This window comes from Sinocyclocheilus grahami, unplaced genomic scaffold, assembly GCF_001515645.1.
Source record: "Sinocyclocheilus grahami isolate Dianchi unplaced genomic scaffold, SAMN03320097.WGS_v1.1 scaffold694.1, whole genome shotgun sequence".
NCBI lineage: Eukaryota > Metazoa > Chordata > Actinopteri > Cypriniformes > Cyprinidae > Sinocyclocheilus > Sinocyclocheilus grahami.
The window spans coordinates 93,542-118,340 of record NW_015505873.1 but is presented as its reverse complement, the minus strand read 5'-3'; the positions used below and the strand labels follow the sequence as shown (position 1 = coordinate 118,340).

Below are 24,799 nucleotides of genomic sequence, written 5' to 3'. Positions count from 1 at the left end.
CTCTTCTGTCCTCTCCTCTCTCTCCTCTCCTCCCCTCTCCTGTCCTCTCCTCTCTTCTGTCCTCTCCTCTCTCCTGTCCTCTCCTCTCTTCTGTCCTCTCCTGTCCTCTCCTCTCTTCTGTCCTCTCCTCCTGTCCTCTGTCGTCTCCTCCTCTCCTCTCCTCTGTCCTGTCTTCTCCTCTCCTCTCCTCTGTCCTGTCTTCTCCTCTCCTCTCCTCCTCTCCTCTCCTCTGTCCTGTCTTCTCCTCTCCTCTGTCCTGTCCTCTCCTCTCTCCTGTCCTCTCCTTTCTTCTGTCCTCTCCTGTCCTCTCCTCTGTCCTCTCCACTCCTCTCCTCTCTCCTGTCCTCTCCCCTCTTCTGTCCTCTCCTCTCCTCTCCTCTGTCCTCTCCTCTCCTCTCTTCTGTCCTCTCCTCTCTTCTGTCCTCTCCTCCTGTCCTCTGTCATCTCCTCCTCTCCTCTATCCTGTCCTCTCCTCTCCTCTCTCCTGTCCTCTCCTGTCCTGTCCTCTCCCCTCTTCTGTCCTCTCCTCTCCTCTCTTCTGTCCTCTGTCATCTCCTCCTCTCCTCTATCCTGTCCTCTCCTCCTCTCCTCTGTCCTGTTCTCTCCTCCTCTCCTCTCCTCTGTCCTCTCCTCTGTCCTGTCTTCTCTTCTCCTCTGTCCTGTCATCTCCTCTCTCCTGTCCTCTCCTTTCTTCTGTCCTCTCCTCCTCTCCTCTCCTTGGTCCTCTCTTCTCCTCTCTCCTGTCCTCTCTTCTCCTCTCCTCTGTCCTCTCTTCTCCTCTCCTCTGTCCTCTCCTCTGTTCTCTCCTGTCCTGTCCTCTCCTCTCCTCTGTTCTCTCCTCTCCTGTCCTCTCCTGTCATCTCCTCTGTTCTCTCCTGTTCTGTCCTCTCCTCCCCTTCTCCTGTCCTCTCCTCTCCTCTGTTCTCTCCTCTCCTGTCCTCTCCTCTGTTCTCTCCTGTCCTCTCCTCTCCTGCATCCTCTCCTCTCTAATTTCCCCTGATTGACAGAAAAGAACTCTTGAAGCTGCTCGGGCTGGTCAATAGCTATTTGAGCGGAGGGAAACCTGATCTGATGGTCACAATCTCTCTCTCTCTCTCTCTCTCTCTCTCTGTGTGTGTGTTGTGATGGCTCTCTCTTGCGCTGCTTTTCTTGGTGTGTTTGGTCAGAGAGGCAGCTTAACAGACATTTTGTGTGGAGCTGAAGCAGAGCCACGCGGCTCCAGCCTGCTGTCCTCAAAATATATAAAGAAAGAGTTGGCTTACTGCGGAGGCAGAGCAGCAGATCATTAGCTCGCTGCAAATGGATTTCTCTGGAAGCCAATGGAGTGGCTTTGAGGAGAAACACCTACTCAAATGTTCTCCTATCGATCCGGTCTCTTAAACACTCATCCGATGGGCCGTTTGGGATCGCGCTTATTTATAGCGTCTGAATGATTGCGATGGGTGTGGGCCTGTTTTCATCCGTGAGCTATGGCACTTAGGAGCGACACAAGATGAATGGCAGTCGATTTGTTTCTTCCGAGCCGCGTGTTTCTCACCCGCCGTGTTTAATTATGTTGCTTGCCACACAAAACGGCCACCAGAAGTAAATAGGAACGCTTCAATGTCCTTGCTTTTGCCAACAGCGTCAGTCTTGTCTTGAACTGTCTCATCATGTAAAGGTTTAATCCAGCAAGTGCTGTCCAGATATCATCTTATTTGGCTGAAATACGTATATATAAGAATACTATATATAAGAATAAAAATGTAAAAAATAAAATAAGCAATATTTTATATGCATTTTTAATTTAATAATAAAATAACCACGAATATAATATAATTAATTAATAGAATTTTATATTAAATTACAAAAAATGTTTGTAAAAAAATCTTTTTTTGTCAAAAAGATGACAAAATATTAAAATAAAATAATATTTCATCATGTCATTTTTATGTGAAGATTGAAAATCTGCATGATATTTAAATGTGAATTTAACTGATATTATCTTTAAAATCTGTATTTTTAAATGTAATTTTATAATTTATATTTAATATGTATATATTTTGTGAAATGTAGTATTGTATAATGTTTATTTAATTTTTATATAATAGTTTTATATTTGTTTATATTAATTTAACTTTTATTATTTTTTAAAATCAGCATTTATTTTTATTTATAATTACATATTTATTTAATTAAATAAATGTAATTTAATTTATTATAAAAACATTTTTCACAGATATGAATTATAAAGTTATATCATTTAATACACATTTTAAATGATACAATTATATTTAAAAAAATATATTTTGATAATGTATATCTACAATTTTACATTATTTTATATGAAATATTGTGTAAGTTTTTGTTTATTTTTAAAAGTACAATAGTTTTTCATATTTTATATTAATTTACCTTTGTTTTATTATTTTTAATAGCAATTTAGAATTGTATATTATTTCTAACCATTTATTTTATAAATATAATATAATTTATTGTATAAATTATACAATTATGTTAAATTTAATAAACCTGTCCTCTCCTCTGTTCTCTCCTGTCCTGTCCTCTCCTCTCCTCTGTTCTCTCCTCTCCTGTCCTCTCCTGTCATCTCCTCTGTTCTCTCCTGTTCTGTCCTCTCCTCCCCTTCTCCTGTCCTCTCCTCTCCTCTGTTCTCTCCTCTCCTGTCCTCTCCTCTGTTCTCTCCTGTCCTCTCCTCTCCTGCATCCTCTCCTCTCTAATTTCCCCTGATTGACAGAAAAGAACTCTTGAAGCTGCTCGGGCTGGTCAATAGCTATTTGAGCGGAGGGAAACCTGATCTGATGGTCACAATCTCTCTCTCTCTCTCTCTCTCTCTCTCTGTGTGTGTGTTGTGATGGCTCTCTCTTGCGCTGCTTTTCTTGGTGTGTTTGGTCAGAGAGGCAGCTTAACAGACATTTTGTGTGGAGCTGAAGCAGAGCCACGCGGCTCCAGCCTGCTGTCCTCAAAATATATAAAGAAAGAGTTGGCTTACTGCGGAGGCAGAGCAGCAGATCATTAGCTCGCTGCAAATGGATTTCTCTGGAAGCCAATGGAGTGGCTTTGAGGAGAAACACCTACTCAAATGTTCTCCTATCGATCCGGTCTCTTAAACACTCATCCGATGGGCCGTTTGGGATCGCGCCTATTTATAGCGTCTGAATGATTGCGATGGGTGTGGGCCTGTTTTCATCCGTGAGCTATGGCACTTAGGAGCGACACAAGATGAATGGCAGTCGATTTGTTTCTTCCGAGCCGCGTGTTTCTCACCCGCCGTGTTTAATTATGTTGCTTGCCACACAAAACGGCCACCAGAAGTAAATAGGAACGCTTCAATGTCCTTGCTTTTGCCAACAGCGTCAGTCTTGTCTTGAACTGTCTCATCATGTAAAGGTTTAATCCAGCAAGTGCTGTCCAGATATCATCTTATTTGGCTGAAATACGTATATATAAGAATACTATATATAAGAATAAAAATGTAAAAAATAAAATAAGCAATATTTTATATGCATTTTTAATTTAATAATAAAATAACCACGAATATAATATAATTAATTAATAGAATTTTATATTAAATTACAAAAAATGTTTGTAAAAAAATCTTTTTTTGTCAAAAAGATGACAAAATATTAAAATAAAATAATATTTCATCATGTCATTTTTATGTGAAGATTGAAAATCTGCATGATATTTAAATGTGAATTTAACTGATATTATCTTTAAAATCTGTATTTTTAAATGTAATTTTATAATTTATATTTAATATGTATATATTTTGTGAAATGTAGTATTGTATAATGTTTATTTAATTTTTATATAATAGTTTTTATATTTGTTTATATTAATTTAACTTTTATTATTTTTTTAAATCAGCATTTATTTTTATTTATAATTACATATTTATTTAATTAAATAAATGTAATTTAATTTATTATAAAAACATTTTTCACAGATATGAATTATAAAGTTATATAATTTAATACACATTTTAAATGATACAATTATATTTAAAAAAACGATTATGTTAAACAATTATGTTAAATTTAATAAACATTTAAATATATAAAATATAAAATAATATTTTTACATATTTATTTTTAGACAATTTTATTTTAGTTTATTTTAAATTGATATAAATTTTTTCTAAAATGTATTATTTAATCTAGAATTCCTTCAAGAATTTAAATGTTTTTCTAATAAGTGAAATTGGGCATCAATTCTAGTTTTTTTTTTTTTTTTTTTAATACATATTAAAACTTTAAACATTTTGACAGATTTTTTTTTGTATCGTAAATATTATATATGATGAAATATTATAACATTATTGTTTATTATTTGCCGTATTCAAAACAATTCAATGATTTAAAACAGTACAGTACATAATGCGTGCGTATTTCTCTGGGCTAAAGCTCCAGCATCACACAGGTTTTAATTATTGAAGCTGATAGTGGCTCATAAACAGGGTCAATCGCGCTGCGGTCACTGAGCAGCTATTCCCACGGGCCTCTGCCTCAATCAAACCGCTTCACGTCGCTCCTCATGCCATCGTTTCCAGGCCAGACTTTGATGTGTCGTCCGTGAGCATCTGAAATGAGTTTGTGAAGAGTTAAATGATGGCCTCGGGAATAATTCGGTCTCAGATGAACGCCATTTTTCCAGTAAAACCGTTCTGCATTGTAGCTTCCAATATAATGTCGTTTTGATGCAAATATAACGGCAAGTTGGAGTGGTTGTTAGCTTTGGAGGACAGGAGGAATGTGTGAGAAATGTGAGCTCTATTCAGCACATTAGAAATGTTATTTCAGTGCCAGCTCTAGATTCCTAATCCTAATAAGCGGCTAAATAACTGGAGAGAGAATACAGGCCTGTTTGTCTTCATTTCTACAGCGTGTAACGTAACGTATGCACTACAATAACTGCTGGGTTGTTTCACTTCAGGATTTACAACAGAACATCAACATGAGACGGAGTCTGCAACTCATTTCACTTCCATAATGTGACGTGTTTCTGAGAGAAACATGATTTTAAGCTGCATGTACTGGATATTGATTTGATTGGATGGTGAAAAGTGAGCGTTTTGTACCAGAATGGAGCCGGACTTGAGTAAGAGTTCCCTAAACGCTTATCTAGCTCTCTGACTGCTGGTTCACATAATTACAGTAGCTTTTATGGTCTAGATAGGAAATCGGATAGAAAGGAAAGACATTTTAGTGATAGCAATTTATTGCATTTGTTGACAGATTATGAAAGCATTTATAATAGCATGGAAGTTATGTCTTGCAGTGTGACATGTTAAACTACATCCATTTCAAACATTTTTTAAAATAATTATTATTTTATATATTTCTTTAGATATTTATAATTATTTTTTTAAATGATTTATAATTTTAATATTTTTAGAATACATTTATAAAATAAAAAAATATTTATATATTTGTATTATTATTTATTATTCTACAATAACATAAAAGTTTTGTACTGTAGTGTCACATGCGACTCTTCTATCAAATTATTTACATTTGTTTTTTTATAATAATAATTTTTTATAATTAACAAATATTTGTATAATTATAAAAAATAACAATACAATTATTTTAAAAATAATTATATATATACAGTGGGTACGGAATGTATTCAGACCCAAAAATGTACTTAAATGATTTTCGCAAATGGCTGCAATATAACAAAGAGTGAAAAATTTAAGGGGGTCTGAATACTTTCCGTACCCACTGAATGTATAATTTTTATTTCAAATAATAAATTATATTTAGATATGTTTATATTATTATTATATATTATATATTTATTATATTTATATATTTACTAATTTAGAGACTGTCTGAACTTTCAGTTAGTCAAGTCAAGTCACCTTTATTTATATAGAGCTTTTAACAATACAGATTGTGTCAAAGCAGCTTTACAGTATCAAATAGGAAAATAGTGTGTCAATAGAGGCAGAAGGACAATAGTAAACATTCATTTTTCAGTTAAAGGCAGTTCATCATTTAATTCAGTGATGTCATCATCCAGCTCAGTTCAGTTTAAATAGTATCTGTGCAATCAAGTCGATGATATCGCTGGATATTAAGTGTCTAAGCAAGCCAGAGGCGACAGCGGCAAGGAACCAAATCTCCATCGGTGACAGAATGGAGAAAAAAAAATTCTCCCCCAAAAAATTGACACTCTGCATGAACTTTTAACTTGAAATAGTGAAGGGCATAAAAATATTAAAGGGGTCATATGATGTTGCTAAAAAGAACATTATTTGGTGTAATGAAATGTGTTTATGTGGTTTAAGGTTCAAAAACACATTATTTTCCACATACTGTACATTATTGTTTGATTGGCCAGCTATCCAGTGCGTTGTGATTGGCCGAATACCTCAAGCGTGTGACGGAAATGTTACGCCCCTCACATACTGTGATGCCCTGTCCGGCCGGAGCGACGAGACAAACACATTAAAACCCATTATAAACGAGGCATTCGTTGCATCCAGTGGGGACATAATTACTATTCTGTCTTTTTACGCATTGCGTTGCATCGCGTTGCGTAAACATAAAACCATGTCTGCATTTGTGATCGGAGAAATGACAAACAACAAGCGCTACTCTACACTCTACACTGCCCAAAAAACTCGCTTTAAATATAAAAAAACGTACTTACAGTCTTTGAGTCAGAACAGCCGGCATTGTAGTCTACTCTCCCAGGATCAGGAGACAGTCCTCCATAAAATGCGCTGCACACATCTGAATATTTGGGTTGAAGTGTTCTGGAACAGTGATGTAAATACAAGCTTTCACAACGAAACACACAGCGTCTTCACGACATGGCGGCGGCAGCAACAAAATTACAGCGAGAATAAAAGTTACGCCTTCTTTCTTTGCGTGAACATTTGGGTGGCGTTATGCAAATCTTCCCACATAGTGACGTAGACATGTGGGGGCGTGTTAGAACAAGCCGTTTTAGGTAGGCGTGGCTGACTCTTAACTTTTATAAAGAATATCTCTTTGGATTTGAGACTTTAGTCTTTGCAACTTTACAGATCTTCTTTATGCACCAAGAGCTTGTAACACTCCAAAGAGAAATAGCATCATATGACCCCTTTAAATAAAAATTTGAATTTATGATAATTTATTGATTTTTATATTTGTATAATTTGTTTATAATTTGTGAATGCATACTGTATATGAAAAAAGTATATTACACTTTTCCATTTCGTGTAATTCAAATCTTACTGATTAAAATAAACCATATTCATACATGCAAAATATTTGCATTTTGCATGTTTAGAAATAAATAAATAAATACAAAATGGATTTTTTTTTTTTTACTTTGTGAGGGAGTCAAGCACACGTATGATTTTAAATGTGTGCAGATGAAGCAACAAGCAATTAGTATGTAGAAGAAGCTGGATGGAGGAGAGCAGAGCAGCACATTAGCATAGAGGATTACTGCAGCTTTACGACTCGAGCTGGAGCCGCTGGCCACGCAAACCAATCATAACCTGTGCCCAAAAACCACCTCTGGGGCCTGTTGGGTTCCGACACACACACACACACACACGTACGTCTGGTCAGCTATCCTTGTGGGGAATCTCCATAGGTGTAATGGTTTTTATACTGTACAGACTCTATATTCTATTACCCTACCCCTAAACCTACCCCTCACAGAAAACTTTCTGCATTTTTAGATTTTCAAAAAACTTCATTCTGTATGATTTATAAGCTTTTGTACCCGTGGGGACCACAATTTAGGTCCCCACCGTGACACGAGTCCCCATGAGTCTGTGTGTAGTCAGGTTTAAGTCCCCACCAGGATATATAAACCAGTACACACACACACACACACACATACATACACACACGAACAACAGCTGAACGACGTCTCCTCTTACACACTCATCCAGAGAGACGCGAGAACGATACGTCATGTTTCTGATCGGATTAGCCGAGCCTCTCTGTTGAATTATATGGCTGGAGGCGTAAAGTATAGATGGGAGGCGTCGCTGAAGGCCGCTGCCATGGGCGTGTTCATTTGTTTAGCGTCCAGTGGCCAGATGAACAATAATCAGAGGAGTTTAGCAAACAGGATCGGGCCGGTGTGATGCTCCAAATGCGGCTAGAAAGAGTCCAAACAGCTCAATCATCCTGGCAGTCCATCTGTGTGTGTGTTTGATCACGCTCATATGATGATCTCTACACGTCAGTGTCATGTGTGTGTGTTTCTGAGTGCAACCAAAAATATATATATATATTCCAGCAGAGTAAAACTGTAAAAGAAGAGTACAGTGCTGTAAAATCAGCACTGGGTTTATATAATAGTGTCAAAATAAGTTCTGTTACTGAAGCAAGTTTTGGAGATTTCAGTTGTTTTCTAGATGGAGCTGTAAATTATAACCAATAGCTTGTATGGCCTAGAAAGAAAGTCAGATAGAAAAGAAAGTCATTTCAGTGATGGAGCAAATTATTGCGTTTGTTGACAGATTATGAAACCATTTTTTGCTTTGATGTAACTTGAAAGTGACATTCTGTAGTGTGCCATGTTAAACTGCTCTGTTCTGTGCTATTCTATTCTATATATAAACTATTATGTATTATTACTATTTGTTTATTTTTATATTATCTTTATAATATTCTAAATACTGTGTGTGTGTGTGTGTGTATATATATATTGCAGTTGTTATTTTTATATATATGTTTATGTGCTGAAGAGTTATGCATTACTAACATTTTAATATGATCGTACAGGTGCAGTTTTAAGCAGATGTGTAGTAAGATCAAAAATGAATAGCATCGGGTGAATTACTGACGCAAATTCCATCAACTTTAAACTATTTTGCTTTATTTTATAATAATTATTCATGTTAAAATTAGTTTTAATAATAATAATGATGATGATGAATGCAATATTCATAATTATATTAAATATATATTTTTTAGAAAACACTTGGATTATGGGAGGTCACGCGTGTGAGCTGTTAGACTGCACATCCTCGCGTGTGTGTGTGTGTGTGTGTGTGTGTGTGCGTGTGTGAGAGTGTGTGTGTGTGAGAGAGTGCGTGCGTGTGTGTGTGTGTGTGAGAGAGAGAGTGTGTGTGTGCGTGTGTGAGAGTGTGTGTGTGTGAGAGAGTGCGTGCGTGTGTGTGTGTGTGTGAGAGAGAGAGTGTGTGTGTGCGTGTGTGAGAGTGTGTGTGTGTGAGAGAGTGCGTGCGTGTGTGTGTGTGTGTGAGAGAGAGAGTGTGTGTGTGCGTGTGTGAGAGTGTGTGTGTGTGAGAGAGTGCGTGCGTGTGTGTGTGTGTGTGAGAGAGAGAGTGTGTGTGTGCGTGTGTGAGAGTGTGTGTGTGTGAGAGAGTGCGTGCGTGTGTGTGTGTGTGTGAGAGAGAGAGTGTGTGTGTGCGTGTGTGAGAGTGTGTGTGTGTGAGAGAGTGCGTGCGTGTGTGTGTGTGTGTGAGAGAGAGAGTGTGTGTGTGCGTGTGTGAGAGTGTGTGTGTGTGAGAGAGTGCGTGCGTGTGTGTGTGTGTGTGAGAGAGAGAGTGTGTGTGTGCGTGTGTGAGAGTGTGTGTGTGTGTGTGTGTGTGAGTGAGAGAGAGAGTGTGTGTGTGTGTGTGTGTGTGTGTGAGAGTGCGTGCGTGTGTGTGTGTGTGAGAGAGAGTGTGTGCGTGTGTGAGAGTGTGTGTGTGTGAGAGAGTGCGTGCGTGTGTGTGTGTGTGTGAGAGAGAGTGTGTGTGTGTGTGTGTGTGTGTGCGTGCGTGTGTGTGTGTGTGAGAGAGAGGGTGTGCGTGTGTGAGAGTGTGTGTGGGTGTGTGTACTTGTTTATGCTACATTGTGGGGACCAAATGTCCCCACGAGGAAAGTAAAACCTGATATTTTTGACATTGTGGGGACTGGCATGTGGCCCCACGAGGGAATTTTTTATATTTTTTTAAATAGTAAATGATGTTTATCTGAAAGTGTAACAATGCAAACAGGTTTTGTGTAAGGGGTAGGATTAGGGTCAGGGGATAGAAAATATCGTATGGTCAGTATAAAAGTAAAAGAAGTCTATGGAAAGTCCCCAAAATTCATAGAAACCTAACGTGTGTGTGTGTGTGTGTGTGCAGGTCTGGTGGTGCGGGAGGCCAGTATCGAGATCACCCGTCAGCAGGTGGAGGAGCTCTTCGGTCTGGAGGATTTTTGGTGTCAGTGTGTGGCCTGGAGCTCGGCAGGAACCACCAAGAGCCGTAAAGCCCACGTCCGGATCGCCTGTAAGTCCAAACACACTACAGCACACACCTGAAACACAAACAGGACCTGAGACGACATGGAGGAGTCTATGCTGACGTTTCCCTTTCCTCTGGTGGAGCTGTGTTGCGTTTACATTCTTGTGGTGGTTTTCCTCATTTAGTGTTGCTAACAAAAGCAGCATCCTTAATCGCACCAATCACAGCGCTGGTGTTTATAAGCAGCTGCTGAGCTCACGCCGTCCAGCAGCCTTCTCCTGAAGAGTATATCTACGGACAGAAATCAAGCTTGATGTTGCATGTCTCTCTGCGTCTCAAACACAGATAGATACCTTTACAAACCTGTTTCAGACAATACAGTGACATTAGAAAGGTGTGTGAATGTGATTTATTAGATCAGGCAATCACAAAAGTTTTTATCAGTCAAACCCCTTTCAACTGAAATATGTACTTATCCCTGAGATTTTAAGGTAATATTTCAATTATATAACAACACATTTGACGCATGACATGCAGGTAAGCAGATAAAACATTTCATGTATTTTTAAAAAGATTCTTTATGCAAATTTTTGTGTATTAATAATTAAATATAAAAAAATAGTTAAATCATAAATATAACAAAATATTTTGTATTTTTTTAAATACATTTTTCTTTTATGCATTTTTTGTGCATTAATAACTAAATATAAAATAAATACTTAAATAAAAAATAAATATAACAGATCATTTTTATTTTATTTTTAAAATTTTTTGTTTTATGCCATTTTTTGCATTAAATATAAAAATAAATACTTAAATAAATCATATATATAAATATTTCATGTATTTTTAAACATTTGTATTTTATGTAAATTTGTGTATTAATAATTAAATATAAAAATAAATGCTTAAATCATACATATAACAAAATATTTCATGTATTTTTAAACATTTTTATTTTATGCAAATTTGTGTGTATTGATAATTAAATATAAAAATAAATACTTAACAAAATCATATATAAAATAATTCAAATGAAAAAAGGAAAATTTTTAATTTTAATTTATATATATATATATGTTTATTGTTTTTGTTTATTGTTTATTCTTGTTTCTTGTTTTATTTAAACATTTGATTTAATAAGTAAAAATAAAATAATAAAAAAATATAATACAAAATTGAAAGTTTAAATAATTTTTTTAAATTTATATTCACTGCAGATTTTCTTAGATTTTCTCTCCTTGTATTTACATTTTTATTTACTGTAAAAGACACTTTTGTTGATATTATATGATCTAGAGATTTTTAGGTGTGACTAAAATGTGCTTCTATTTGGGCTGCTGTTATATCGCTGAGAACGGTTGGTCAGTTTCCAGCAGAGAGCCGTGGTGAAGCAGCTTGTTTTTCCAGCATGAGGAGCCGCTGCTGTACTGAAACCTCATTCGCTCTCAGCTCAGACGGAGGACATCTTCAGCGTGTGAACGAGAGATGCGTCCGCTGTGTGAAATGAGTCCGTCATGAGACCAGCACATTTCTCATTTCTTCATGAATCACACTGCTCTGATCGGGCTGTTTGTTTATTTTTGCATGCAGCCTTGGAACACTGCAGCCATTTATTGTCTGTTTAATTCTGTTTTGCTGTAGATTCAGGAGGAAACACTACAGTATTTGCTTTTTCAGTGAAACACTGCAGCTGGCACCTGGTTAGGGCACTTAATTACTCCTCCTCGTTGACCTGTTGATCTCCTCATGGGCTTTAGTTACAGTCGATCGCTCAGTCGAGCTGGTCTCAGGTCAGTGTTCTGCTCTAATGATCGTAACCTTTGATTCAAATCTAAACGAGTCTCTATTCAGAGGCTAATGGAAACCGCAGCGATCATTTAGCCTTTTTCAGCGTCCCGTCTGTGACAGATGTTTTAATCAGGGCCTGAGTAACACTCCAGAGCGATAAATAAGCAGCGTTTTGTTGTTGTGGATCGCTGATCAATGGAAGCGCCGTAAAGTTCAGGAGCTGTAGAAAGCTGGCACTCTCATTGAGAATATTAATGGAGAGCGTGATTTGTGAGCGTGTCGCATCGGGCACTTCCAGCGTGAGTTATGAGGGGACGAGCTTCGATCCGGACGCAGATGCTGTTTAACACGGACTCACACACTGCTGTGATTTACCTCCACACAACACAACTAGAGAAAGAGACTCACAATAGCACACTACTGTGATGCTCACACTAGCGCTGCTGTGTGTTTACTGTCACAATGGAATACCTGACTGAAATACTGCGTTTGTCAAAATGCACAATATATGTATCCGACAATGCAATGCACTTGACTTGACCTTCCATTTACAGTGTGATGAATGAACTGGAAGTCATAACAGCCTTTATTTATAACCTTTTTACTGGCTTTTACCTAAACAGACTGCCAAATTGTAAGACACAATTTGTTTTAAAATGCAAATTTATGATTCATTTGTAAGATGATAGCTAGATGCTGGTTATTGTGTTGGAAAAAATAGTATTTTACTATATTTTAAACTGCATTTTATTTTACTGTATCTATACACATAAAACTTAAAAGTGATTTTTTTTTTTATATATATATATATATTTTTAAAATTATGTTGTTTAAAAATGTTATCTTTTTAAAATTATGACAAAGTATTAACTGTATTTGATTTTACTACTGTATATATACATAAAACTTAATACTTAAAAATAAGTATGTTTGTATATATGCATGCATGCATAAAATTTATTTAAAATATTTTGAATTACATTTGAATTACATTCAAGTTTTAAGAAATAGTTAAGCATTTGTAATGCATAAAAAACTTAAATATTAGTTATATAATAATAATATTTGTAATATTTTTATATTAAAAATTGCTTGCCGTATACTGTGAAATATGGTGCATTTTGGCAGTAGGCAGTATGCAGTTTAGTTTTTCAAACAACCTATATTCAAAATAGCATACTAGAATACTACTATTACCATTTCTGCAAAATATAGATATAGCAGAAATTATAGTACGCTATTCTTATCACTGCAGTCCTTCATGCTTGATGTTCAGAAGAGAATACTAGCTTACTCTTATTGAATACTGCAGAGTATGCTCTGTATACTACCTACTGTACTATTCATTTAGTCAAACAGTATGCATTATTCCCTGACAAACCGTTTCAAACACTGTCACATACTATTGCATGTTTAATTCAGTGAGAGGCATCCAGATAAAATTATTTTAGCATTTATAATCTAATTATGTGTAAATATTTACTTAATGTCGCAGCCTGATCAAATAATGAATCATAAAAGATGTTAAAAATCACAGTTGACATTTCAGTTGTTAGACTGGAAGTAGGTTGAGTGCAGTGCAGTGCATTATGGAATGCAATATATTCTGTGCAGTGTGCACATTTAGTAGGTCATCTGGATATTTCAAGCATATGGGAAAATATCATACTATACTTGGTATGCACGCTATATATACTGCAGCAATCATAGGCGTAGTATGCTGTCCCAGTCTCAGTGTGTACTGAGGGCTGTTTTGTGGGTTTGGACGCTGATCTGGATGCAAACTCGGAGATTAAAGCTCAAATCAAATGCCGGATTCCTTCATTGGTGTTCTCATTGGCTGACGAGAGACTTCAGCAATGTAAATGGTCCTTAATTCACTAAACTGTGTAATTTAGCACAAGTAGCCCAACACATGCACTCAGTGTAATTGTTTTCACATGCGTCCACGTGTGCGGCCGTGGCTCGGCAGAGGAGGCTCATGGGAGCACGAGTGCGGTCAGGGGTTCGAGCGGATCTGCTTGCTGTGTTTGGCTGAGAGGAGCCGTCATCATCGTGGCCAACACAAGCTGTGAGATTCCCCCCGAAGCCAAAGCCAACAGGAGACGCTTTGTTGTGTGTGTTTCCCTCAACGCATTTCATACAGTGGCAGATCTCAAAGCAAACTCCACTTTTAGAAAGGAAATCTGTGTTTCATTCTTCTTTCTGTTGTGTTGCTAGGGTGTTTTGGGTGGTTGCCAGGGTGTTTGTGAGTTGCACGCTGAATTTTAATACTTGATGTCAGAGGTTTGTTTAGAATATTTATTGTATAAAACATTTAATGTTTTCAGGCCTTTGTAAGATTCAGCTGAAGTTAAATGCTTGAATGAAATCTGACTAATGTTTGCATGTTTAAAACTCACTAATGTGTTACCAGGGTTGCTTGATTTCTATGAGGTTGCTAGGTTGTTTTGGGTGGTTGCTAAACAGTTTCTAGGGTATATTTTGCCTGTTTTGTTGTCTAACAGTTGTTAGTATAGCTCTCGTGGTACTGTAATACAGTGTTTCCCAACCTTTTTTTAGTCGCAAATAAAAAATAACGACAGGCCTTCGAATTAAATAAATTGCTTTTTAATTTTCAGGTAGGTCTAACAGTAGGGTTAAGATATTTAACCTTTTTTTTTATTTTTTTTTTACCAATTATCCAAATAATGTTTAGTCCTAGAAAGCTATTATTATCAGGACACGTGAGCATAACATGCAGTTAGCAGATCAATGAATGAGAGAGCATGAACGGTATATGAGTGGAGCGACTGAGCGGAGCGCACACGCATAGAGCGGATAATACGCAGAGCGTCACACCACGTGAAAGTGAAACCTGAGCGGTGAACTAATTTTCGGCAGCCGGAATTTCGGTGCATCTCTAATTATTGGCGACATCAGAAATGGATATTATATAATAGCAGCTTTTTTGAACATTTTAGCAATTTAAAAATATTAAAAAAGGATTTTTTACACGGCACCCCTGCTCTCAACAGATGGCACCCCGGTTGGGAAACACTGCTGTAATACACTGATCTGTCTGTGCCGCGTCAAGTCGAACACACCTACTAGTTTACACCGTTAACACACAGAGATGTGGCGCACACGTGAGGCTGTAGTGTAAAAGCGACCAACCCCTTTAGATGTAAGGCTACATTTACACTGGTGCATTTTTGTTTTAAAATGAAAACGATCCTTGTCCATACTGGCGTTTCCATTGCGTTTCAGAAAAAATCTCCGTCCATACTACACGACCAAAAGCACGTGTTACGTGACCATCCATGCACACTGTAGCATCATGCTGCATAAGACAATAAATAAGATTTATATTCCACTTTTACTCACATCAAGCAATCTTCCATCCCAAACTTTTGCATAAAATACGCTGAATGTTTGATGTGTGTTGTAAGATCACAGAATGAGAGCTGCGTGTAATTTGATTTGATCTTTTGTGTTTTCTGTCGTGCACTGCTGTAATACACTGATCTGTCTGTGCCGCGTCAAGTCGAACACACCTACTAGTTTACACCGTTAACACACAGAGATGTGGCGCACACGTGAGGCTGTAGTGTAAAAGCGACCAACCCCTTTAGATGTAAGGCTACATTTACACTGGTGCATTTTTGTTTTAAAATGAAAACGATCCTTGTCCATACTGGCGTTTCCATTGCGTTTCAGAAAAAATCTCCGTCCATACTACACGACCAAAAGCACGTGTTACGTGACCATCCATGCACACTGTAGCATCATGCTGCATAAGACAATAAATAAGATTTATATTCCACTTTTACTCACATCAAGCAATCTTCCATCCCAAACTTTTGCATAAAATACGCTGAATGTTTGATGTGTGTCGTAAGATTCAGCAGAATGAGAGCTGCGTGTAATTTGATTTGATCTTTTGTGTTTTCTGTCGTGCAGCTGAAGCTTCTCTTCTGAAAGTTTGTTGTGTTCCTGAAAGTCTGGAGACTGAAATGCAGCATTTATCGTCTCCAACCTTGCATTAATTTATAATAGGCAGAAAGGTTGTGTGGCACTACATATCACAAATGGCATTGTAATGCATTTGGCCCATTAGAGGTGGTAATAAATTCAGCGTGTGTGTTTGCTCATTTCCACCCTGCCCAGCTCTACCGTACATTATTCACCACTCAGGTTTTTGGCACAGGAACGGCACAAAATATGGATGGCGTTTTGTCCAGAACCCCAAAGTGCTTTAAATTGGGCCGCTTGCTTCAACCGCTGCTAATGTGAGAAACCCACGCGGCGTACGGCGAACGAACAGATACTGAGGAGAGCTTTGATTTAGCTCAAACTGTTGAGATGGATTGGACGAGGAAACTTTCCTCAAACCGTTCGCCAGGATGTAATGAGTCAGTCAAAGGAACATGCGATTGCAGTGCCAATGTTTACTTCTGTGCCTCGTTTTCATTTAATTCATCCTGTTAAGGTTGAGAGCATTTTTGCGAGGAGCTGCTATATGGTTGCTAGACTTTTTTCGGGTGTTTGTTATGAGGTTGCTAGGGTGTTGTGGGTGGATGCTAGGGTGTTGCTAAAACATTTATAGGGTGTTTTTGGTCCAGCAGCTGCTATACGGTTGCTAGGGTTTTTGGGGTGGTTGTTATGAGGTTGCTAGGGTTCTTTTGGGTGGATGTTATGAGGTTCCTAGGGTATTAAGGGTGTTGCTAAGAAATTTGTAGAATGTTATTGATCAAACAGTTGCTATATGGTTGCTACGGTTTTGGGGTGGTTGTTATGAGGTTGCTAGGGTGTTCTGGGTGGTTGCTAAGAAATTTGTAGAATGTTTTTGGTCTAATAGCTGCTATATTGTTGCTAGGGTTTTGGGGTGGTTATGAGGTTGCTAGGGTTTTTTGAGTGGTTGTTATGAGGTTGCTAGGGTGTTCTGGGTGGTTGCTAGGGTATTTTATCTGAATTGTTTTATTTTCTTCTGAACTCATGGTGTTAAGGTGGAGAGCTGCAGAATTTAGTGCCGTCTCTGACTCCAGACTGGATTCACGTGTGTCAGAACACAAGCGGTTAATTGTGGCCATGGCCTGTCTCGAGGGACGGCTGTAATGGAATGAAAATGCTGGTAATTGGTGTGAGTTGTTTAAACTGCCAATGGCAGCATGGCGTGTCGACTGACTCATGCTTTAAACAGCCACTCAGCCGCTATTATTACTGTAATGGCCTCCAATGCGACTAAAGCCGTTTCCTACGTACTCATTTCACTTTCAGTGGTGTGGAAACAGCACTGGGTCACAGAACTGAGAGAAATCTCTGTTTTCAGCCTTCTCGTGATGTTCGGTGTTCTGTTTTTACTCTGAAATAGCAACGAGTGTTTTTTCTCCTATTATTTCATCCAAACAGCCAGGTTTACTTGCATTACATTTTGCGCAATGTTTTGACATTAAATATTGAATCTACACAGTAAAATTAAAAAACTTCAGATTATTATTTAAACTTTAAATGAAATGCTTAATGCAAGAAAAACATATATACTTTCCGTAATTTCATCCAAACAGCAATTCTAACTTCTAAAAATATATTCAAAATGTTTAACACATTTATAACACAGTAAAATCTACTTAAAAAATTATCTTAGACAATTTTTCCCCATTATTGCATTAAATTATTATTATTTAAATTGTTAAATATATAAAAGTTTCATCCAAACAGCTACTGTAGCTTCAAAAAGTAGCTTCAAAATGTTTAATACATGTAAAACAGTAAGGTCTACTTAAAAATAACAATAAGCTTTCTTTTCATGCTTTTGCATTCAAATAATCTGAAACAGTGACTGAAACGCATCCCATTAATGCTAAATTCACACTACAGTTAGTTAACGAGCTCGCCGACAGGTCGGGCTGTGATCGGGGGAAAATCAGCCCTAGACACAATAAATGGAGCAAAATTTTTCATCGAGCAAAGCATCCATTTTCAAATGAACATCGCGTCATTCCCGTTCCAATTCTCGCGTGTGTTTTCGTGACAAAACGTGGTTTGTAGAGTCATTGGGTGACAGAGTTGTTGTCAGCTCGTGTAGTGTGTAACCCCCGGTTGCGGATCATTTACAGAGTCACATAGTGTGAACACCACAACGACTTAAAGACAGACAATCAAGTCATGTAGTCTGAACAGCACAGCGAACTGCCAACGTTTAAAGTCGTGTAGTGTGAACTTAGCCTAAGACTACATAACCAGCTTTCCCTTCCAACACGTTAATCTGCACAAAAATCCTGATTTATAATCGAGCCATCGTCTGATGAAATCAAATATACATAAGATAAAGACAATAGCTGTGCTGTGATTTCGCCTATACTTGCATGTAAAATTAGAGAAGCAACATAATATCTGGTTTAACTAAAAGCGCTGCTCCTCTCAGCTGCTCGCTGAACAGAGCAGACGCAGTGCAACAGTACCTGCGAGTCTCAGAGACTAAATAAGGTTTGGGCAAACCCTAAAGATTTGTCACTAGGTGCTTTTTTGAAAAAAAATAAATAAATTAAAAAGTCGCTAAAGGAGTCTGAAAAGCCGCTAAATCTAGCGACAAAGTCGTTAAGTTGGCAACACTTTGCATCACCATTTCTCCAACTACGGGATAGGCAATGGGTCAAACAGAAAATGCACGCTGTGTTAATAAAATTAGTGCCGTTAAAATGAATTTGTGTTAATGCTTTATTAACGCATTAATTTTGACAGCCCTAATATATACTGTACACACAAATTTTTAACAGGATATACAAGTTGTGCAGATAAATATTAAATATATTCTTTCCTCAGCCTGATAAATTCCACATGTAGATTTCAGTCATTTTGGGGTGATGCAAACAAATCTTTGAATCTGTTTTTGAATTGATTTATTAAAACAGGCAGTCCAAAACAACTTCAAACTCAACATTTGTCATTTAATATGTCAAATTTATGACACTATTTAATAGCACTTTGAGCTGGTACTTGTATTACAGGTGCTCTGTGTGTGTGTGAGTGTGTGAGTGAGTGTGTGAGAGAGAGTAAGTGTGTGTGTGTGAGTGTGTCATGAGAGCAAACCGTTTATTCTCTTTCAGATCGTTTGATGTGACATGATGGTGAATGTGGCTCTTCAGTGTCTTTTGATCAATCAGTCAATATAATTACTGAAAATTTAAGGGGGTCTGAATACTTTCTGTACCCACTGTATATATCCAGCACGGATGGTTCTCTAAATGCTGCAATAACAAAAAACTCTCTTGATATCTTAAGAACAATTACAGAAGAATAGAATAAAGCATATTTCGTTACCTTTTGAAACTTAAAAGGGTTCAATTTGAGCAGATGATTTTACCATTTTATTCAATATTTTGATCACTGGCAGCCTTTGCAATTATTTTTTATTATTTTTATTTTTTTTAGTTTCACTTGTGAAAACACTTGTGACTATTTATTTAATAATAATATATTAATTATTTTTGGCGAGTAATTATTTAGTAGAATATATGTGTATATATATATATATATATATATATATATATAATTAAATATTAATGATTAAATATATAATAATTATATATAATTAAAAATAAAATAACATGTAAATAAATGTACAAATATGAAAAATAATTACATATATAGTTGTGTTGTTGCACTATTATTTTTATTGAAATATTTTTAATTAATATATAATAAATATTATAATAAAATATATATTGATAATGTAATAAAATATTGTAAATAAAATAAAATGCATAATACATTTATTTAAACAAATGTTAAAATATTATATATCGTATTAAAATAAAATATATGTTGTGTTAAAATTCATATACTGTAATTTGTTTTATTTTATTTACTATACAGATTTAAATACAGATTACTCTGCATGCTCATCAAATACACCAGCCTGAACACCTGAGCTAAAGAAGTTAAATATAGTCATGAGTTTTCTATGAAAAAAGCATCATTTTCTAATTGTAACGGTTTTTGATTTTCCTGTCATTCTTCGCTCAAGTGGATGACGCTGTGCTTGTGCGTCTGTGAGTGAGATGATGGTTGCTGACTGAAGGCCCTTAAATGGGATTTCCTTGATTGTCATTTTCTCTTCAGGTAGCGTGTTGTCGATCTCTGTTGCGAGCGCAGATGGATGAGGCTGAGGCGTGTGCTCTATATAACACTGACGTCCTCCACCTCCAGCAGAACTGATGGAGCGCCTCCTGCTCTCTCCTCTCCCGCCGCCTGTGGGAAATATTGGATTTTTATTAGAGTCTCTCTGTATCCGTCATCCTCTGTGGAGCTGGATGGCCGTGGAGGAGACAGACAGAAATGGAGGAGGCCCAGAGGAGAGCGTGGGAGTGCCGCTCATCCATCACTGTCAGCAGCAAAGACCCGCCCCTCTGTCTGATTGACAGCGCATTCAACCAATCGCTGTCAGTCTGCCCTGCTCTCATTTGGTAGCACAGAAGTGACAAAGTCATCTAGATTTGTTTGGAGTCAATGCAGCCGGATCTTTCATTTTATTTTACTTTTATTTTACCATTTTGAGCACGCAAACAATTCTTTGTCTATCCGAATTCTGAATGCCCGTTCGAATCATGTTTGGTTATAGACACATTTATTCAACTTCGGTGTAAAATATTTGTATTATATTTTTAGCTGTCATCAACATTATTTATTATTAGAAATTATTATATAGCATTATATGAAGAGTTTATTTGCAAAAACGGATAACTCTGAGTTTTTTCATTGTGTATTCCAATTAATCTCAATCAAACTGCAGTTGGGTTATTTTGATTAAGTACAAAACAACTAAAAAAATACAGCTAACTAACACAATAAAAACATGATAACATAATAAAAAAAACATGATTTTTGAACATTTTTGCAAATAAACTTCATATTTTGACAAATATAAATTATTGTCTGTCCTCAACATTTATATACAATGTGCATATAGGAATGAAATGTTTTAATTTGTAACGTATTATATTTAATATAATTAGATTTTTTTATTATTATAAGTAGTAGCAGTAGTTGAATGCACATTTAAAGCAATTAAAATAGCTAAGCAAAGACATTCTAAATTATTCTAAATTAATTAAGCTATTAATTAAGCTTTGTCATTAACATTTATATGAATAAAATACAACATATATCATAGATTGGTTTGAACTTTCCCATTGTGCTGTGAAGCTGTCCACACTGTAAAACAGAAGCTGTCTTTGTAGGTTTTGAGACACATGTGATGCACAACTAGCAATAAGAAGAAACACCGAGCCGAATGTGAATATGTGTTTATGATGTTTTTATCACTCACAGAGAAATTAATCTGAACCCATTTGTCATCATGACACTGTTTTCCCATCATGGACCGATGATAAATGTGAAAATCACACTGACGGCAGATAAGCAGCAAATATTGTTGGGAAAATCCACATGCTTTAAATGAAACTGCTCAGAGAAAAGCAGGGTTCATTCATTCATTCATTTATTAAGCACCGATAAACACAACAGCAGGTGACCATAGTGCTGTACAAATAAAATAAAACCAGAAAAAAGAATAACATCAGTAAAATCAAAAGATAATTTAACAATGGGCTCATTCACTTCCTTAAAACACAGTACTGTTCATAGGTTTGCTTATGGATTCATGCTTAGACATTGTAAAATCACTGTTATAACATTTAAAATCACATTTAGTCAAAGTTTACCATTTTGTTCATTCAGACATATCAGTTTTTACAATTATGCCAGATTATGATTACAGTGAAACCTGAAAATGACACACAAACTCTTAAAAAGAAAAGACTTGCAATAAAGTACCGTCACCTATCATTTATTACAAATATCTATATCTGCAACAAAATGTGTGTGCATGTATGTCTGTGTATGTGTGTGTCTGTGTGTGTGTGTGTGTGTGTGTAGCATGCTTATTGAGTATTAATATAATAGTTTAACCATTTAATTTCTCTGTGTGTGTGTGAGCCTATTCTCCATATTGGATGTGTTTTACTGTCAGCCATACATCCAGGTTGGCCCAGACCCTAAAAGCATACCACCTTAAAAGCCTTAAAGTGTTTGAACCCCGGTAATTGCTGCTTGCAGCTATATTTAAAATTAAAATTGAAATAAAAATTAATAAAACCTATATAGGCATTTTTAAAAACAATAAAAAGCTGATAAAAATGACAAAAGTACAGAACAAAATAACTAAAACTTTAACTAAATTAAAATGAAACCAAAAAAATATAAAAATAAAATCTAGTTCAAAATAGTAGCAGAAGCTATAATTAATACTAAAAATAACAGTCATGCCGTGAGATGGAGACTAGTTGTGTAACGTCACTGTTAAACTGTCTAATGGCATTACTATTCAGCGTGGAGTAGAAAGTCATTACAGCTCCGGCCGTCAGCATGTGCTGCCACACGCTCCTCGTCCCGCGCTATGCTTTATTCACGCTGGAAGTCAAATAAATCCCAGGAAAGCAGAAGGTGTGTGAGGAGCTCAGGTGAATGCAGAATGAAGACATGTATCTGTATTCCAGCAGAAGCTGAGAGGAGAGATGGGCAGCACTCTTAAATATTACATCTGAGGGAATGAGCAGCATCTAAAGTCACGCTGGACGTGTGACAGGAGAAACACTGATTACTGCAGGACCGATGCGTGTCTCCTGTTCACTCGCCGTGACTCTGCTTTCTGTTTTACAGCAGCTTCAGAGGTCGCTCACACAGGCATATTTATAATGCATTCACGCTTTCAGTCTTTTTTTGATGTGATGTTTTGGTTTGTGCCCAATCAATCAGTCAATCAATCAATCAATTAGGGTTGGGCGATGTCTACAGTGAAACATCGTGATGGATGATGTCATCAGGGGGCGGGGTTAGGGGGTGTGCCCAAAGCGTGAATCCGTATGCAGAAAGGCACGGAAAACAAATAACACGTTCTACGGAGCCACTAATGGGACATGGTTAGCCGCTTGCTAGCGGTAGACTGTTACATTACAGTACATGAAAGTTCACTTACCACATACACGGAGTAAGGAGAGATTGATTGATTGGATGATGGCGAATGATTTGCAGATACTGAGCACCACTGACAAATATCTAGTCTTGTAAAATGTGTGGTAGGTACTGCTGCTCCAACATCGTGATGGATGATGTCATCAGGGGGCGGGGATAGGGGGCGTGCGCAAAGCGTGAATCCGTATGCAGAAAGGCACGGAAAACAAATAACACGTTCTACGGAGCCACTAATGGGACATGGTTAGCCGCTTGCTAGCGGTAGACTGTTACATTACAGTACATGAAAGTTCACTTACCACATACACGGAGTAAGGAGAGATTGATTGATTGGATGATGGCGAATGATTTGCAGATACTGAGCACCACTGACAAATATCTAGTCTTGTAAAATGTGTGGTAGGTACTGCTGCTCCATAGTATAGAGTCCGTGTGATTGCGAATCTCGAAAGTGAAAGTAAAATGAAAGCACGCATTCTAAAGCGGTTTCAATGCCTTGCATATTAGTACCGGCTCCCTGATGGCCGCAATTTAATCACCCAACGATATGATTGCGAGAGAAATTTTTTTATCCTCCCATCTAGTAGGCTATTTATTCCCTTTTGGGGTTCCGTAGTACACTTAATTTCCTTTCCGAACACGGAGTTGGGATGCGGCGGATTGAAGGGGGTATGGGGGGGGTTACGATGCCGGCTCAACATCGTGATGTCTGTCAATGGCATCATCTATCGGCCCAACCCTACAATCGATCGATCATCAATCAATCAATCAGTAAATAAATAAGTACAATAATTAAAATAAATAAATGTATTTGAGTCACTGAGGTTGTAAATAAAACAAATATTACTGAAGTATGTTTACAAGAAAATACTATTTCAGTCTTTCTACTTAAAATATGAATGTCTAATTCAATATGTTGCTTGCCATTTATTTTGTATTCAATCTGTGAAGATTTATTCTATTATTTATTCTATTTGTGAAATTTGCTAGCAATTTCTAAGTGAAAATTGTTTCATTGCCATTTTTTTCAGTGTAGATTGAAGGAAATTACTGGTAATAATTTACAAAGTAATTTAGATTTTTTTTTTTTTTAAGTTTTTTAATCAATTTTAATTCATTCATTCTTTCTTTTATTCATTTTTTTATGTATTTATTTTTGGGAATTTGGACATACTGACTCAACTTATATCCTTGTGAGATTTAGGACTGTAACGATGTTCAATTTAAATGTTTATTTTAATATTTTAATAATTTATTTGCTGTATTTTATGTAAAACATATTCCTTAGTCCTTTTTATGTCCAATATAGTTTTTTCAAACAGACACATACATACGTACATACATATATACATATATACATACTGTATATTAGAACTGGGCAAGTTAACGCGTTATTATCGCGTTAACGCATTAATTGATTAACGCCGACAATTATTTTATCGCACATTAACGCAGATTTTTATTATTATGAAAGTCCGTTGCTCACTGGCTCTGAATACACATACAGACAAACCATGGGTCACAGGAGGGTGTGATGTTGATCAGTACTGGCTTGGGGTGAGCGTCATCAAGCGTCTCAATGAGAGCATTTGGGGTTTGCCTAAGACTGCAGCAGCGCTCACGACTTCATAAGTGGGAAATAGGAAGTTTCCGACGGTGCGTGAAGAAGCAGAGAAGTGCTCTCGCTCAGCACAGTGGAGTGCATCGTTTTGTTAACTTTGTGGTTTATTATTTTGAGTCGTTTGGGACACGGTAACACACGGCCCTCTCACAATATATTGCTTTACAGATCTATCACTTTTG

At 36.8% G+C, this 24,799-nt stretch overlaps 1 protein-coding gene across 1 annotated transcript in view; it reads left to right on the top strand.

Moving 5' to 3' along the window:
• LOC107559653 (netrin receptor UNC5C-like) overlaps positions 1 to 24,799 on the top strand; it is a 226,112-nt gene that overhangs the window by 110,390 nt on the left and 90,923 nt on the right. Inside the window, exon 4 of the mRNA XM_016243552.1 lies at positions 10,094 to 10,237. Within this exon, the coding sequence (XP_016099038.1) occupies positions 10,094 to 10,237 (144 nt within the window). The remainder of the gene's footprint in view (positions 1 to 10,093; positions 10,238 to 24,799) is intronic.